Source organism: Lasioglossum baleicum, chromosome 1 (assembly GCF_051020765.1).
Source record: "Lasioglossum baleicum chromosome 1, iyLasBale1, whole genome shotgun sequence".
Classification (NCBI taxonomy): Eukaryota; Metazoa; Arthropoda; class Insecta; order Hymenoptera; family Halictidae; genus Lasioglossum; species Lasioglossum baleicum.
Window position 1 is genome coordinate 9,189,301 of NC_134929.1, and position 13,966 is coordinate 9,203,266.

The 13,966-nt window shown below is 37.5% G+C and overlaps 4 protein-coding genes across 12 annotated transcripts; 1 reads left to right on the forward strand and 3 right to left on the reverse strand.

The window, feature by feature from the left end:
- Positions 1 to 35: 35 nt before the first annotated feature.
- Positions 36 to 4,937, reverse strand: Mps1 (dual specificity protein kinase monopolar spindle 1). The gene is made up of 7 exons (XM_076429615.1): positions 4,457 to 4,937; positions 3,145 to 4,366; positions 2,147 to 2,863; positions 1,910 to 2,070; positions 1,232 to 1,443; positions 768 to 1,151; positions 36 to 189 (listed from the first exon to the last, which is right to left on the reverse strand). Exons 1-7 carry the CDS (start codon positions 4,476 to 4,478, stop codon positions 163 to 165), a joined length of 2,745 nt encoding a protein of 914 aa, XP_076285730.1. The 5' UTR covers positions 4,479 to 4,937; the 3' UTR covers positions 36 to 162.
- Positions 4,938 to 5,946: 1,009 nt separating this feature from the next.
- Positions 5,947 to 9,704, reverse strand: Ckiibeta (casein kinase II subunit beta). Of its 8 annotated transcripts, none has more exons than XM_076436261.1 (6): positions 9,561 to 9,704; positions 9,354 to 9,481; positions 8,291 to 8,366; positions 7,777 to 7,879; positions 7,326 to 7,728; positions 5,947 to 7,238 (listed from the first exon to the last, which is right to left on the reverse strand). In XM_076436261.1, the coding sequence occupies exons 3-6, from the start codon at positions 8,360 to 8,362 to the stop codon at positions 7,133 to 7,135; spliced, it is 684 nt and encodes a 227-aa protein (XP_076292376.1). In that variant the 5' UTR covers positions 8,363 to 8,366; positions 9,354 to 9,481; positions 9,561 to 9,704; the 3' UTR covers positions 5,947 to 7,132. The 8 variants fall into 8 exon arrangements, with proteins under 8 accessions (XP_076292376.1, XP_076292057.1, XP_076292644.1 ...); XM_076435942.1 differs by lacking the exon at positions 9,561 to 9,704 and adding an exon at positions 8,841 to 9,132 and having other exon boundaries at positions 9,213 to 9,355; XM_076436529.1 differs by lacking the exon at positions 9,561 to 9,704 and having other exon boundaries at positions 7,326 to 7,707; positions 9,354 to 9,412.
- A 544-nt stretch (positions 9,705 to 10,248) lies between these two features.
- LOC143215402 (protein SLC31A2) lies at positions 10,249 to 12,103 on the forward strand. Its single transcript, XM_076437546.1, has 4 exons — positions 10,249 to 10,390; positions 10,465 to 10,730; positions 11,547 to 11,773; positions 11,842 to 12,103. Exons 2-4 carry the CDS (start codon positions 10,465 to 10,467, stop codon positions 11,937 to 11,939), a joined length of 591 nt encoding a protein of 196 aa, XP_076293661.1. The 5' UTR covers positions 10,249 to 10,390; the 3' UTR covers positions 11,940 to 12,103.
- LOC143213507 (E3 ubiquitin-protein ligase RNF14-like) lies at positions 11,577 to 13,901 on the reverse strand. 2 transcript variants are annotated; one of them, XM_076433543.1, is made up of 4 exons: positions 12,731 to 13,901; positions 12,493 to 12,660; positions 12,268 to 12,424; positions 11,577 to 11,718 (listed from the first exon to the last, which is right to left on the reverse strand). In XM_076433543.1, the coding sequence occupies exons 1-4, from the start codon at positions 13,718 to 13,720 to the stop codon at positions 11,699 to 11,701; spliced, it is 1,335 nt and encodes a 444-aa protein (XP_076289658.1). In that variant the 5' UTR covers positions 13,721 to 13,901; the 3' UTR covers positions 11,577 to 11,698. The 2 variants fall into 2 exon arrangements, with proteins under 2 accessions (XP_076289658.1, XP_076289579.1); XM_076433464.1 differs by lacking the exon at positions 11,577 to 11,718 and adding an exon at positions 11,847 to 11,988.
- Positions 13,902 to 13,966: the final 65 nt, after the last annotated feature.

Sequence of the window (13,966 nt, forward strand, 5' to 3'; positions counted from 1 at the left end):
AGGTAAGCATAAATAAAATCTGTAATAAGATCGTATCATATACAATTTTATATTTTAAAGCAGTATTCAAATTAGTCCCTTACTATAATACACATAAATAAGCACCCTTATGTATTATTGCCGATTGTTATGTATAAAAAGAAGATGTATGTACATAATTAATTACCGATACGGTTTGTTTTCCAAAACCTGAAACGTCAAGATCATTATCATTTTTAATTGTTTCGATATTTCTACTACTGTACGCTATATACATAGTAATTGAAGTACGTTGCCACCAAAACTATTTTCTTTAAGGTACGTATCCATCTGAGAGTTCCTGCCGATTGCTCTCGAGAGTACTCTCAATTTGTGTATTCATTTGAGAGTATTTCAAAGTCCTCTCAGGTATGTGGCCATTTGAATTTCATGCGTGTAGCTCTCTGATGAATCTCGATAATTATAAGAATACTCGTGGAACTCTGTGGTTTATGTGTATGTATAAATTGTATGCATATAATGGCAGAGGAAACTAACTAGAAGACTCTTGCTATACAAATGGCGTTCGTATAGCTCGCAGAGGGAAAAATTGAACGTGGACATTTGCGATTTTCAACTTACTGTTCGCTTTCCGAGAGTTTTTCCTGCAGCTCTCCGCTAGCACTCTCAATACCGTGTACATTAACGAATTTCACTCTCGAGAGTAACTCACGATAGTTTTACTCTCAGATGTATGTACACGTACCTTCATAATACACACAATATATTCTATGAAAAAGTTTACGAACCCGCGTCAATTGCCGCCACTCATCTTCGTTCAATGCGTATTTGATCTTCACCAAAATATTTGCTGGAATGTTGGGTATTGGTGCTAACAGATGTTCTTGTTTGGTGGGCACGTAGTCAACTTGCAAAAGCTCGGCCACTGTTGGCCGTGTTTTTGGGTCGTGTTGAAGACATTTACGCATTACATCGATCAAAATTGGTGGAGCTATAACTTTGTTATCGCCTTCTCTCGACGGCAACGTTGTAGGAAAAGAAATATTTAGTTTTGGATTAGTGATCGCGTTCACTTTAGCCCATTGTGAACGAATATGATGAAACGGTGTATGACCATACACTAAACTATACAATATGCATCCTAATGACCACACATCCGATTTGAAAGTAATCTGTGCAATGAATATACACAAGTTACGATTCCGAATTATCGGCAAGTTCAATGTAAAATTAATCTCTTAATCTCGCATACCTTGTACTTCACATTTTGCGTAGGAGAATCTGAACTTCCTCCGCTATCCATTAATGCTTCCGGACTGATGTAATTCAAGGTACCTATCGGACAGTTTTTTACAACTGACGTCATGTCTGCATTCATATTCGAAGCAATTCCAAAATCTATAAGTTTCAATCGTCCCCTTACCAATAAAAAATTTGCTGGTTTTAAGTCGGAATGAATTACCCCTGGAAAGTATAAGAACAGGTAAACACGTTGTTTATCGTACTAAAGTAATTACAGTAATGTCCCATTCTAAGTCCATTCTCGGTTTTGACACTACGGTCGGACACTATTTTTTTTGTGGCTTCCTCGACCGCGCCGAACGTAGAAAAGGACAGTATGTAAACACGGACTGCGCGACCAAAGGCGCAGAAAAAATAACGTATCGGCGAGACAATACTAGTGCAATACTGTCGAATAAAATAATGAAAAATAAAGAAGTTTTGTAATGGCATTAGTAGTAGTTCACACGGGTATACCCGACCCGGTATCGAATTACGCAGCATGTTTACATTGCTCGGCGACCGAGGCAGCTCGAGCTTCTGGGCCCCTCGCGGTGGAATGGGTAGGCCAAGGTACTTACATAGAGTGGTCTCCTCTGTCGGACTTAGAATGGGTCATTACTGTATTCGTATGTTCTAGGACATTTACCATTATCGTGTATATGTTTAACAGCTGTTAACATTTCTGTCCAGTAGTAAAGGACCATTGTAAGAGAAATGTGTCCCTCTTGTGATATCGTTTTCAAAAGTCGACTGAGATCGGTATCTCCCATTTCCATTACCACGTACACCATGGGACTCTTGATTTCGCTGCAACAAAAAGCTTCGATGTAATCGTCAGTGCACATACGTACCTGCAACACACGTTTACAAAATCATTTCTTACTAGTCGAACATTCTAACGATGCACGGTGCTTGTAATTTATGTAGCATCGAAATTTCTTCCAAGCAACCCTGAGCCGACTCTTTGTCCATACGATTAAGATTAACACACTTTATAGCGCACAGTACGAGCGTAGATAAATCTTGCACCCTCAAAACTTCTCCACTCATTCCCTGACCAAGCGAGCCTAGAATTAAGTACTCTTTTCCCTTTACAAATATCGTTTTAGACTGTGTTGGTTTGGGAGTGTTAGGTGGTATCGAAAACTGCACATTCGGTGCGTTATCTGGAGATCTTTTCGGTTCAGGTTGTTGGTTTTGTTTATTAACCGCTAGATATTGATTTTGAGAATCGTTACTTAGTTGTTTCGGCGCGTTGTTGACATTCTTATTCAAACGAGAAACGTGTGCAGAACTTGGTATCGTTTTTTGTACCCTCGCTTCTTTATCTTCTATGTTTGGATATTTATTTTCCTTTAATTGTTCGTTAAACTCCAATTCAAATTGTGCAGGATTTTCGGATGCTTCGAATATTCGTTCGCTTACGTTTATTTTGCGAGGTAAATTTTTATTGGATTTCTGATTCTCGATGCTAGGTGTTTCTTCATTTACTTTGGGCAATTGATATCCTTGTAGCACACGGCTATTCGAAGCATTGTTGAGTACATAACTTCCCGCATCTGCTAAAGGCTGTTTCCGCTTAGTCTCTGAATTTACATACCTATAAATTAAGATTTAATTTACATACCTTCAAATTAACATATATCCCTTAGCACTCGAACGATGAGCCGCCATTAAAAATTGCTGCACCATTATTCAGAATATTGTTTACATTATTACATTATTAAATATATTGTACAAGGTATTATATCAATTTTATATTCATAAAATGAAAAAAATCATATAGAATGGAATTATTCTAGCTAGAAAGAAATGTTTCATTTTCGAGTCAAAATAGCTCCGAGTGCAAAGGGTTAAACATATTAAAAATCAAATTTGTACCTTGAAGTTTCGCGTTTAGTCATGCTCGGGGTAAAGTAAACAGAATTTTTGGGTGTCTGAACAGTCTCTTTAATTTTAATGCTTTTATTTTGCAACGGAGTCTGCCTTATGTTGTTTAGAGACATATGACACGAAACTGTGGCTGGCGTTAAACCAAGATTTCTCGACGTGTCAAACGGTTTGTTTTGCGGCGTTTGAACAATATTTCTGCGAGAAAAACATGGGTCCGGACGCGAAGAACAAGACGCATGTTTCAGCGGAGTCTGAAGCGCCAAATGATCCATAGAACTTATTAACGTGCCGTTCTCCAACACCCCTAATTTATTGGAAGAAATATTATCCGCTGCTTTAGAATCCAGCGTTTCTATATTCATATTTGTATTCTGTAAAGTACAACTTCCGGGTTGCTGTACATTCCTGAAATGTTGAGATCCGCTAGCTATAGAGTCAAGTTCATTGTTATTTCCTTTACAAGAACTATATTTGTCTATAGATTGAGCATTGCTTTTACAGGTTTGTTCTTTGCTAGACTGTCTATTAATGTCTACATTAACCATATGTTTACTTTTATGCTCGTTTTGAGAAACCCTTTCTTGGGCATAAATACTTTCGCAATTCAATTGCGCATGACTCTGCTGCTCGCATTTTACGTGTTTATCGTCTGTCGTGTTATACTTGTTCTCGGGTAGTTTTGTACACTGTTGCGATGCATTTGATTCGCATTTCTTATCGGTATTAATTTCCACATTGACGGACCACGTTGATCTATAACTGTCGTGTTTTATATCCTTGTATTTACTATCGTATGAATCTACGTTATGTACAGACATGTGTACTTCTGCCGTTGCCTTGTTTGGTTTAGATTCTGCATTGTTATAGACCAACAAAGGATCGATTGTCTTTGTGACAGAGCTTACAAGTGAAACTTTACTGGTGGTTGGTTGAAAATGATTATCGTACTTTACATTAGATAAAGGTAAAGACTTGTTTAACTTGTTCTCAATACTATCGTCTAGAGGCAAAGGTTGTGGCTCATCGACATCCGATTCGGTATCAGAATCCTGTGTTTTGTCTTCGCTATCATCATCATCGTTTTCATAAAAATTTAATAACTCTTTCACGCGGATCGGTTGAAATTTTGGTCGTGAACTTCTGTGATTTTGAAAATCCATGGTGTTCAACTCAGTCGTACCTTTCGTCGAAAGATTCGACATTCTTTGAACTGAAAACAATTCGCGCTAATTGTTCCAGCAATCTCAAGTGAAATTGTAATCGTAGCATGCACAATTTGATGTCGTATAAAACTATAAACCTCTTTTAAACGATGTATTCATTCACAAAAATGATTAAACACTCTCGAGAACCGTTCACTCTTTCTTGCTTCGAAAGCATTGTCACTTTTGTACTCATTAGAATCACTTCAACTGTGACATTAAACAAGCATTTTTAAAACGTAACGATACAGGTCTGACGTATGCTTTATAGAACGTTCAGAAAGAGACGCTTGTTTTCACCAATACTTCGGTAAAAAACACAAAGTTGACTTTTGTAATTCAAGACTGTTTGATTTGTATCGTACTGGTCAACTGGTGTTTCTGTTTACGTCATCAAATTTAAATTCTAAAGATACGCTTTCATTGGCCGATTCCAACAGTATTGCACGGCGCGTACATAAAATAAATTCAAGTATCAGATAGTATCAGATAATAAAGTGAACATTATTTAATGAATCTCTACTACATCATTTTATATAATTTACGTATACAGTACTTATATAGTACCCCCTTTGTACAGTATTTAATACAATATTTAATGATTTCATCAACGTGGCCCCCAGTGGCCCCCAGTGACAGTGGTGAGACCATAGACTTATAGAGATAGACTTGCGCGGCCTGTACGAAGTGTTGAAGCCTGCCATGGCGGCCGGAGTATAAAGAGTGAGAGAGAAAGAGCCTGTTGTGGTCGTAAGGCGCTCTCTTTCTAATTGACCAATGAAAGTGGGGAGTGATTAGGAAGTGAGAGTTGACTGGCTCGCTGCGTCCCCACCAACTCGGTGTGCGAGTGAGATAGGTATACGACCAGCCGCCATGGCAGGCTTCAACGCTTCATACAGGCCGCGCAGTCTATCTCTATTGATCTCTATAAATCTATGGGCAAATGCCGCTTTACAGGACAGCACCGTCGATGTCTGGCATCTGGCATTCTGCTGGTAGAGTCTGCCCGGTACCGGTAGAAGCTGCGGGCAGTACGCAGGCAGCTCGGTCCTGGATAAAATCGAGCATTTTGCTTACTGGGAGTTGTTTTTCCCATTATCAACAATATTTTCGAGTATATATAGATAAAAGTACATAAAGTAAAACTGTCCATCTCTGTAAGAATATGGTTCATATTTTACTGAAAAGGAAGTCATTCAGAGAGGAAGGTTCAGCATGAACGACGTCGTACGTAATACAACCGAATCCGATCAGTGATCCAAACGCGCTCCCAAATGAGCGTCGCGCCCAAACAGCAATTGAGCAGAGTCCGGTTCTATCTGCAATTCAGATCTACTGCAGCATGTATAGTATAGCTGTCGCAGCTTTATGCTTCCGAATAATGCAAATTATATACCCCGTAAAAATAGGACTTTTTGAGAAAAACCCCATCGCGCATGCATTATCGAGAAATGAAAAGACGCATCCAGCACCCTTGCAATCCTGGGAACGAGACTACCCCCTTATGAAATCTGAACAGCGCAATCGCGCTACGTAACACTAAAACGATTAAAAGACTCTTACACGGGAGTAAAATACACTATTGGAAATATACAGTGAAAGAACACGAAAACTGTATTTATCGAAAATTCTCTCGGAATTTAATAGACGATACAATAAGAAATATTGTCATTCTTTCCTTTTTTTCTCTTTAAAACATCACCTTTAAATATTAAAAATTTCAGTTTATATCTTAAATACAATTCTTAAAAAGAAAGAGAAATAATAAGTTTAACGATACATAACTTATTCGAATTAATATAGACAACAATTTTGAACATCTATAATAATTGTAATACAAGAACCATTGTATTAATGACTTCTATTTCTCTATATTAAAATATACACTGTCTATGTTAAATACATACGATGTTCAAAGATTGTTTGGAATTTTTCATTTTTGCTAAACTCTCGCTAAACGTCGCACATAAATCTTTCAAGGATTGCAATAGCAAAAGAAGATTGTGCAGAGTAGCGTACAGTTTCGCTTTTTAAACTTAATCCATTATATCTCTTTTATCTGAGCTTTATTAAGATAAACCAAGTATAAATAAATTGCTTCTTCCACAGTTTCAAGTCCGTATCTTCTTAGTTAAATTCAATCATATTTAACAAGTTATCAATTCATGATTACCATTCGCCTTACGTGTTGAGAAGTCAGAATCCAATGCTATCCGTTCCTCTGGTTTTCACAATCAATTTTCGACTGTCATCTTCTTTATATATAGAAACTAATAGATAGCAATCTCGGAGATGCGAAATTCAACTAAACGGATATATTCTATTCATGATCCTCGTCTGCTCCCTTATGTTCTAGCAATTAACCTAAGTATGCATTTTTACCGTTTTGCTTTAATGGACAAGACTTGATGTAACGATACACGAATTAAATATATGATTAACGAAATATAATTTTCAACACGAAAGGAAAATTCTTACTAAAAATCGAAATAGAGACGAGCGTGGCGCGTTAACGAGCATTAGAACTTTCATATATCACTCTTTAATCTTTTCGGCATACTATAAATACCGTGGAAAAACCCGAAAAGTATAGAGTGCTGCGTGTTTAATGTCGTAGTCGGTAATCGAACGAAACAATTAGTTTTCCGGCGCCTTTGCTAAGATGTATAAAGAGCGATATAAAAAATAATATTTCATTTAATCCTTAGGGACGAAATTAGGAATTGTATCGTGATAAATGAAAAAAAAATGTTCTAGGCTATGTCGTAACGCTCTTAACGTTTTCCGTTATTAAAGGCAAGACGCAATGGTGTTTTAAACGTTGACGCAGACTGTTGTTGAATCTGATATGCTAAAGGATGAATTTTAAAGCCGTATAACCTGCAAAACAAATATCATTTCTCTCGTTAAAACTTTTTCAAATGCATCAATAAATGCTCTTTATAACTCTCGCGGTATATGTTTTACCTAGGTACGAATTGATTTGTTGTACGTTTTGGTCGATACTCTGGGTGAACCATAAAAAGCATATGTGGAAATCCAGTTCCGAAATATGCTCCATCGGTATGATGGTGCCGTGAACTTTTCGGTGTATAAACATCCATACATTTAGGGCAATAACTCTTTACCATTGCCTCTCCGGGAACATCACTCAAGCCTAACGGCAACATCATCTGGCTTTCGCAATAAACACGTGGGCAATGACCGAAATCGCCGGCCTGATATTTTTCGACCATTTGAGCAATGCCTCGATTGGTAAGGATATAACGGGCATGAATCAGCCCGTAAAGCAACTCTGCGGCTTGCTCAACCAGTTCATTTTGATTTGGATGTTCTTCCATTTCATCATCTAAATTAACACAAAGAGATTCTAAAATAATTTTGATATTTATACTGGCACTTACTAATAATTAATTACCCGGCTCGAGATCAAGTATCATATCTAAAGCTTGTCTATAATGTGGTACTTGCTCATTTAGTCCAGTTAAATTAAATTTATCTTGGATATAATCCTCATCAACCTGTAAAAACGTAGCGTCGATTAATCTGTAGCTCGGTGTCTCCTAACAAAAACAAACTTACTATATCACCAACGACCGAACGCATTATATTTCGGTAGAAACGAATCGTTCTATCGAACACTGTAACGCGAACATGAGAATCGCTTCGTGAAATAAACAGTACAAACGTGTTAACCTAGACGAAATGGAACGCTGAGAGAGAGAGAGAGAGAGAGAGAGAGAGAGAGAGAGAGAGAGAGAGAGAGAGAGAGAGAGAGAGAAAAGGATGGAGAGGAAGAAATAGACAGAGCGAGAAAGAAAGCGTCGGAGAGAGGGGCAGAGAGGGGAGGGAGAGAGAGAGAGAGAGAAAGAGAGAGAGCAAAACGTACTGGTAACAGTACGAGATTTCACGATGCGACCAGCTTCGCTTACCTCGCAGAAAAACTCATTGCCCCGGAGGTTGCAGAACCACGAGATCCAGGATACCTCCTCGGAACTGCTCATATTCCTGCGAACGAAGAAACACTTCTAGAAAAGACCTTTCTTGTTGGATAGCGATCGCACAGTCACGTTCGAAAAATACGTCCAACGAAAGATGGCACAGAGTACAGAGAAACTTGTAGGTACCACGTGATATCCCTACTTCGCGCTACACGTCCTCCGCGATTGGGCGAATCGTTTGACGAAGACAGCAAACGAGCGTATTGAGTGTAACTTGGTGTAACTGCAATAGACCGATGTGGTGATGGTGAGGAGGCTCGGAGGCTGAGCTCCTATGTCCAGCGATCCCGCCCGAAACCTAAGCGTAAGAGTGGGGTCTCGCAAATCTCCCTGCATCCCACTGTCAAAATCTTTGCCATCTTTCGTTGGACGTATAGTAGATCGGTAGGTTTCGGGTCGCACGTTGCGTGTGAAAAATGCGTGACGGTATGTGCGCGGAAAAAATTCGCGAATGTATCTATATAGATGGTATACATATTACACGTAAAGTTTAGACAACGTCGCGGCGCTCGGTGTACACGCCGGGCAATTGGATAGAAACGGTTGAGAAAGAGGAAGGGGAGGGTATAAAGCGAGAGGGAACGATGAATCAGTGTCGCCAGAATCGACCAAAATTGGTCGATTTTTCCTCTCCTTTTCCGTTCCAGTATCCCAATCCAGCACCATGAGCATACTCCAACATCCCTCATTAAGTCCATAGACTGTCACGTATTAATCTGGTCATCAGAGAGGGAGTAAACTGTATTCCCCTCGATTGCCTCGATCTGGCGACACTGCGACAAATGGAGTTTTCACTTTACTAGGCGAGAGATGTCCAATGTTACGGCGGCCCCGTGCCACCGAATTCACCTACCACGATCTCGTGGCCATTTCTTCGTCATCGATCAATTTTCGAACACGATTCACGATCCGACACAACTAACAAGTACATAACCCGAGAAAATATCTCGTAGAACCAACGAAAACTCGAAAATAAACAGCCATTACAGCTTACCTTTTGGTGCTTTGATTAGCCACGCTTGCTCCTCCCAACGTTATAGATAGCGCTGTCGTGCTTCACCGTCTTCGCCACCTTCCGGCTCTTTTTTGTATGTAGAGTATGTGCGTGTAGTATCTGGTCGTCTGTGTACATACATGTATATTTTGTATACATATATCGTTCTTTTTATGTAACCCTTTTACGATCGAGAAAATATTCTACCTTTATTATGGTTATTCGATTTGTATGTAGAACAACCATCGATTCGAACGAAACTCGTTACCTGGCCCGTTAAAAGATTCTCACGAACGATCGTTATTTTCTTTGCGTCGACCAATCAACAATCGAAACACTTTCAACGCGTTCACGTTCTCGGCTATAAACTTGTATATTTGTATTTTATTATTGTTCTTACTTTGCATCACTAGCGATGTGGAAGATACGATACAATTCCATCAGATTATTGTTGTTTGGGTACGATTTACCTTGAACGACTAGAAGAATTTAAAACCGATCGGCATGTTAGAATTCGCAGTCACGTGACTCTGCTTCCTGGCAACTTCAAACAATGCAAAATTGAGAAAGTAATGAAAAGTATTTTGTTTTTTCAAAGCATGTTATCGCCGATTTCACAATGAATCGGGACGCGGTCGTGGGCCTCGATACTAACGTATGGTGTGACACAAGTGTGACACCAATGATCCCTATAATGATAATGTATCATTGCCTATTTTGTGTGCATGGATTTGAGAAACTTTTGATACACGCATCGAGTTTCAGTGAATCCTATTGTTACGGTTTAAAAATCGACGTGAAACAATGTGGAAACACGTAACGAGACCACAAACGGAAATACCATGAAAATAAAGATGTAATCCGTGATACACTGTTAATCACCTGCAAATTATGTACAGTTTAGTCATTTCTGAATAAATGGGTAAGGCTAGGTGGAGTGCAGAATGTATATCAGGAAACAATTATACATTCGTTTCTTATCAGTTTGAGTTATCTGAAACTTGGCTGTATGTTGCAAAACATTAACACCTACTACGGTATACATAAATTGTAATTCGTATGTATTTCTATAATCGTTTTGTTAATTTATTACAAACCTACCTTTTTTCAGATGCATATGTGGTTCTGGTTTGGAGATGATTTAGGCAGCTTTCTTCTCTCAGGGTACAATGTAGTGACAACTTCTGGTTTCGTTTGCACTTGCATAGGTTTAACGGCACTCGCAATATTATACGAAGGGATGAAGATCTTACAGATTAAAATACAGCAAAATAACTTAGCTCATATAAGAAAGCAGAAGACTATGACATCAGAAAATTCTTCGTTGCTGTCTAGACTATCTTCGAAGTCCATTAGAATACAATTTCCATTACAGTGGTACGTAATATCTGTTTTCTTCTTTGAGGGGGTAGTCTTGTTTCTAAGATTACAAGGGTACGGGATGTGCCTTCTCATTTTTCAATCTAGGCCAGCGGCTTCTGACCTAGGAGGTACGGAGTATTGCCAGGCAAGGCTCCATATTTTTAATATATTTATTGGCAAAATAAAAGGTAGGGAGGCGCAGAAAAAATATTTTTCATGGAGGTGTAGTAGCGTAAAGGTTGGAAACCACTGATCTCTGCCACAGTCGCCCTCAAAAGTCCTTTTTCTTTACGTTTACGAGGCAAATTATTACATAATAATATTAAAAACAATATAATATTAATTTGCATTATTCGCAAGCATAAGCTGCATGCGTAGCTATTTTCATAAAGCTGCAACAGCTACATGCTGCCAAATAATTGTAAACGTAACATAAAAATAGAATTTTTGAGGGCAGCTGTGGGCCAGATTGATCTTTTATCTAGCATTTTTGACTACTGCAAAACTCCATCTTTGCATTATCGAAAGATAATGGGCGCATCCCGCACTCTTGCAATCCTGGAAACGAGACTACCCTCTTAATGCGTTCACGCTGCACTATATGTCTCTACGAGTCTACCCATCAGGCAACACCTGTCGCTTTAATGTTTTTTTTATATTTATTACTTATTCTTATAACTCATTACAGAGTTGCAATATAATATTATATAACGCCATCCGATGAGAGAGTGACACGCAATCTACCTGGTGGGTCCTGTTGGCGTGAACGTGTTAAATTAGAAAAAAAAATACTATTACCATGTAACTACATTAATATTATTACTTTCCTAGTATGTGTTGGTCCATATGGTGTCTTCAAGTGTTTCATTGGTCTATACACACGCTTCTTGGCTACATTTTAATGTTGGCTGTTATGTCTTATAACGTCTATATTAATATCGCTATCATATTGGGAGGATGCGTTGGGTATTGGATATTCGGCCCTAAACTGATAGAACTGAATCTGAAAAAATTTCATGACAAACAAAAGTTATTAAACTGCGACGAAGAATGCACAGGTAAGATTCTATATATACCTTTGTCATTGATTTTGTTGGAACTTCATAGTATTCGTAACAATTTGTAGATAACATAGCAAATGAAAGAATAGGATCGACTGTTTCTATAGTCACGGAACAAGTGACTGAAGCTACTGTCGAGGTTCATATGACAAGAGATGTATAAATCACAGTTAATACAAACAATGGTAGTGCGATAAGTAGATTTCTATCTCCTGTTAATATGCAGAATATTTTATTTTCTACAGATGTATTGTATACAAAAATAAAAATGTTACATAAAACAAGTAAATATTTGTAAAACAATTAAAAAATTCTTTATCACTTTTATATTTCAAAAACTAATTATCACATATACTGCTAAGGCATATGTAGTTAGGCTATCAAATAGATAAGTTTATTAGAATAAGCTATCACCCATGGTACAATCACTTTTATAACGCAGAGAAAAACTTTGATTCTGAATTATTCGAATAAGCGCATATGACACTTACTTAGACTAAACAGAAAATGTTCATAAGCATTTGGTGTAGTAATTTGTACTCCGCATAGCCAGCAGAAGTGAGCTTTGCAATAAATGCATGTCATTTTATTGCATCCATCAATTTTTTGAATCATAGTCTGACAATTTGGGCAAGGCTTGGAAGATCTCTGTAAATACAATCGTATTGCTTAAAATTGTTGATGTTAGTAAAACATATATGCTTTAAAAAATGTACTTTTAAATATTCAGTTGTCAAGTATTTCTCAACGAGTATCTGTATTTGTCTTCTACCATACTTCTTTGCCAACATTTGCTTTGCATGTTTATCATTACTTTGGTATGCTTTGATAAGCTCTTCCTTTTTGGCTAGTGCCCTATTGCATGGCATGGCTCCATGATAACCCTAATATATATACATAAATTAGTAAATCTTGGTTTGTATATTGAATTACGTATACTTATAAATCATATACCTCGTTACAGTAAACACAAAAAGAATAGTCGCATATATAACAGGTAGCTAGCGCAGCATCTTCGTCTCTTATGAATGGAAATTGACATCCCTTCCTTGGACAGAAAATTAAATTTTCCATACTACGTAGTGTTATTTGCATCAACGTGTCTTCATATTTCGTAAATAAATTTGGACAAAACTTTTTGATTTCACCGAAGGAGATGGAGATATCGCAATCGGAGGTAGGACATGTTATACCATGTACATCGTTTTCATTAATTTTTAAAGCAATGTACTCTTCTATACATTGCCTGCAGTAAACATGGTTGCATCTTTCAAGTTTCACACATTTTTTTCCAGAATATATCTCAAAGCATACGATGCATTCGTGAAAACTTTGTTTGAATTCAGTTTTACATTGCTGTCTATCGTAGCTTCTTAAAAATTGTAGCGGATCGAAAGGTAATGTGTTGCATACTACTCTCTCGTCGCGTTGATATGTCCAATTTAAATGAAAGTAACTTGATCTGTTGCAATACATTGAATATAGAAGTGAAATATCTAATGTATCTTCGATTTGAAGGAATTTAAGAAGATCACTTCTCAGAAATTCAAACCAGAGAAATAATATTTCTTGTCCTTTGTTGCTCAGCCATATATCATCTAATTTTTTACAAATACTAGATACTTGCCAACAAGAAAGCCATGACGAGATAATGTGAAATTTTGGTGGACTTTCGACTGGATAATTATTAGGAAGTAGAACGTAGACCCTTATAGGAGGTAAGTATTTGACAAAATACTTAGAATTAGAGCAAGCCTTGGTTTCAGTATCATTATCGCATACATTGACTATTTTTAGCTCCACCAAACCGTTCTCAACTTTAGGAAATACATTATAATAACACTGTATCACACCATTCATGCTATAAGAAAATTCTTTATAGTTGTAAATGGCTGAAAGCGACAGTATTTCGTTTTTTTGTCGATTATCCGTTTGTTGTGACATTTTTTTTTTAATTTTTTGGAATATACGATTGTAACCATCAGATATCTATCAATACCTATTTAGGATATCCCCATAACATTACATATTTATATTATTTATACCATGAAGTAATAAGAGTTCACTTCAAGAGTTTACTTCATGATATACATATATTAATACTATGTACTATACATAATGTAATACCTACTTAAGTACCTACTCACACAGCACACCGGTTGCTTGACCCAGTCATGAGATATTGTGCGC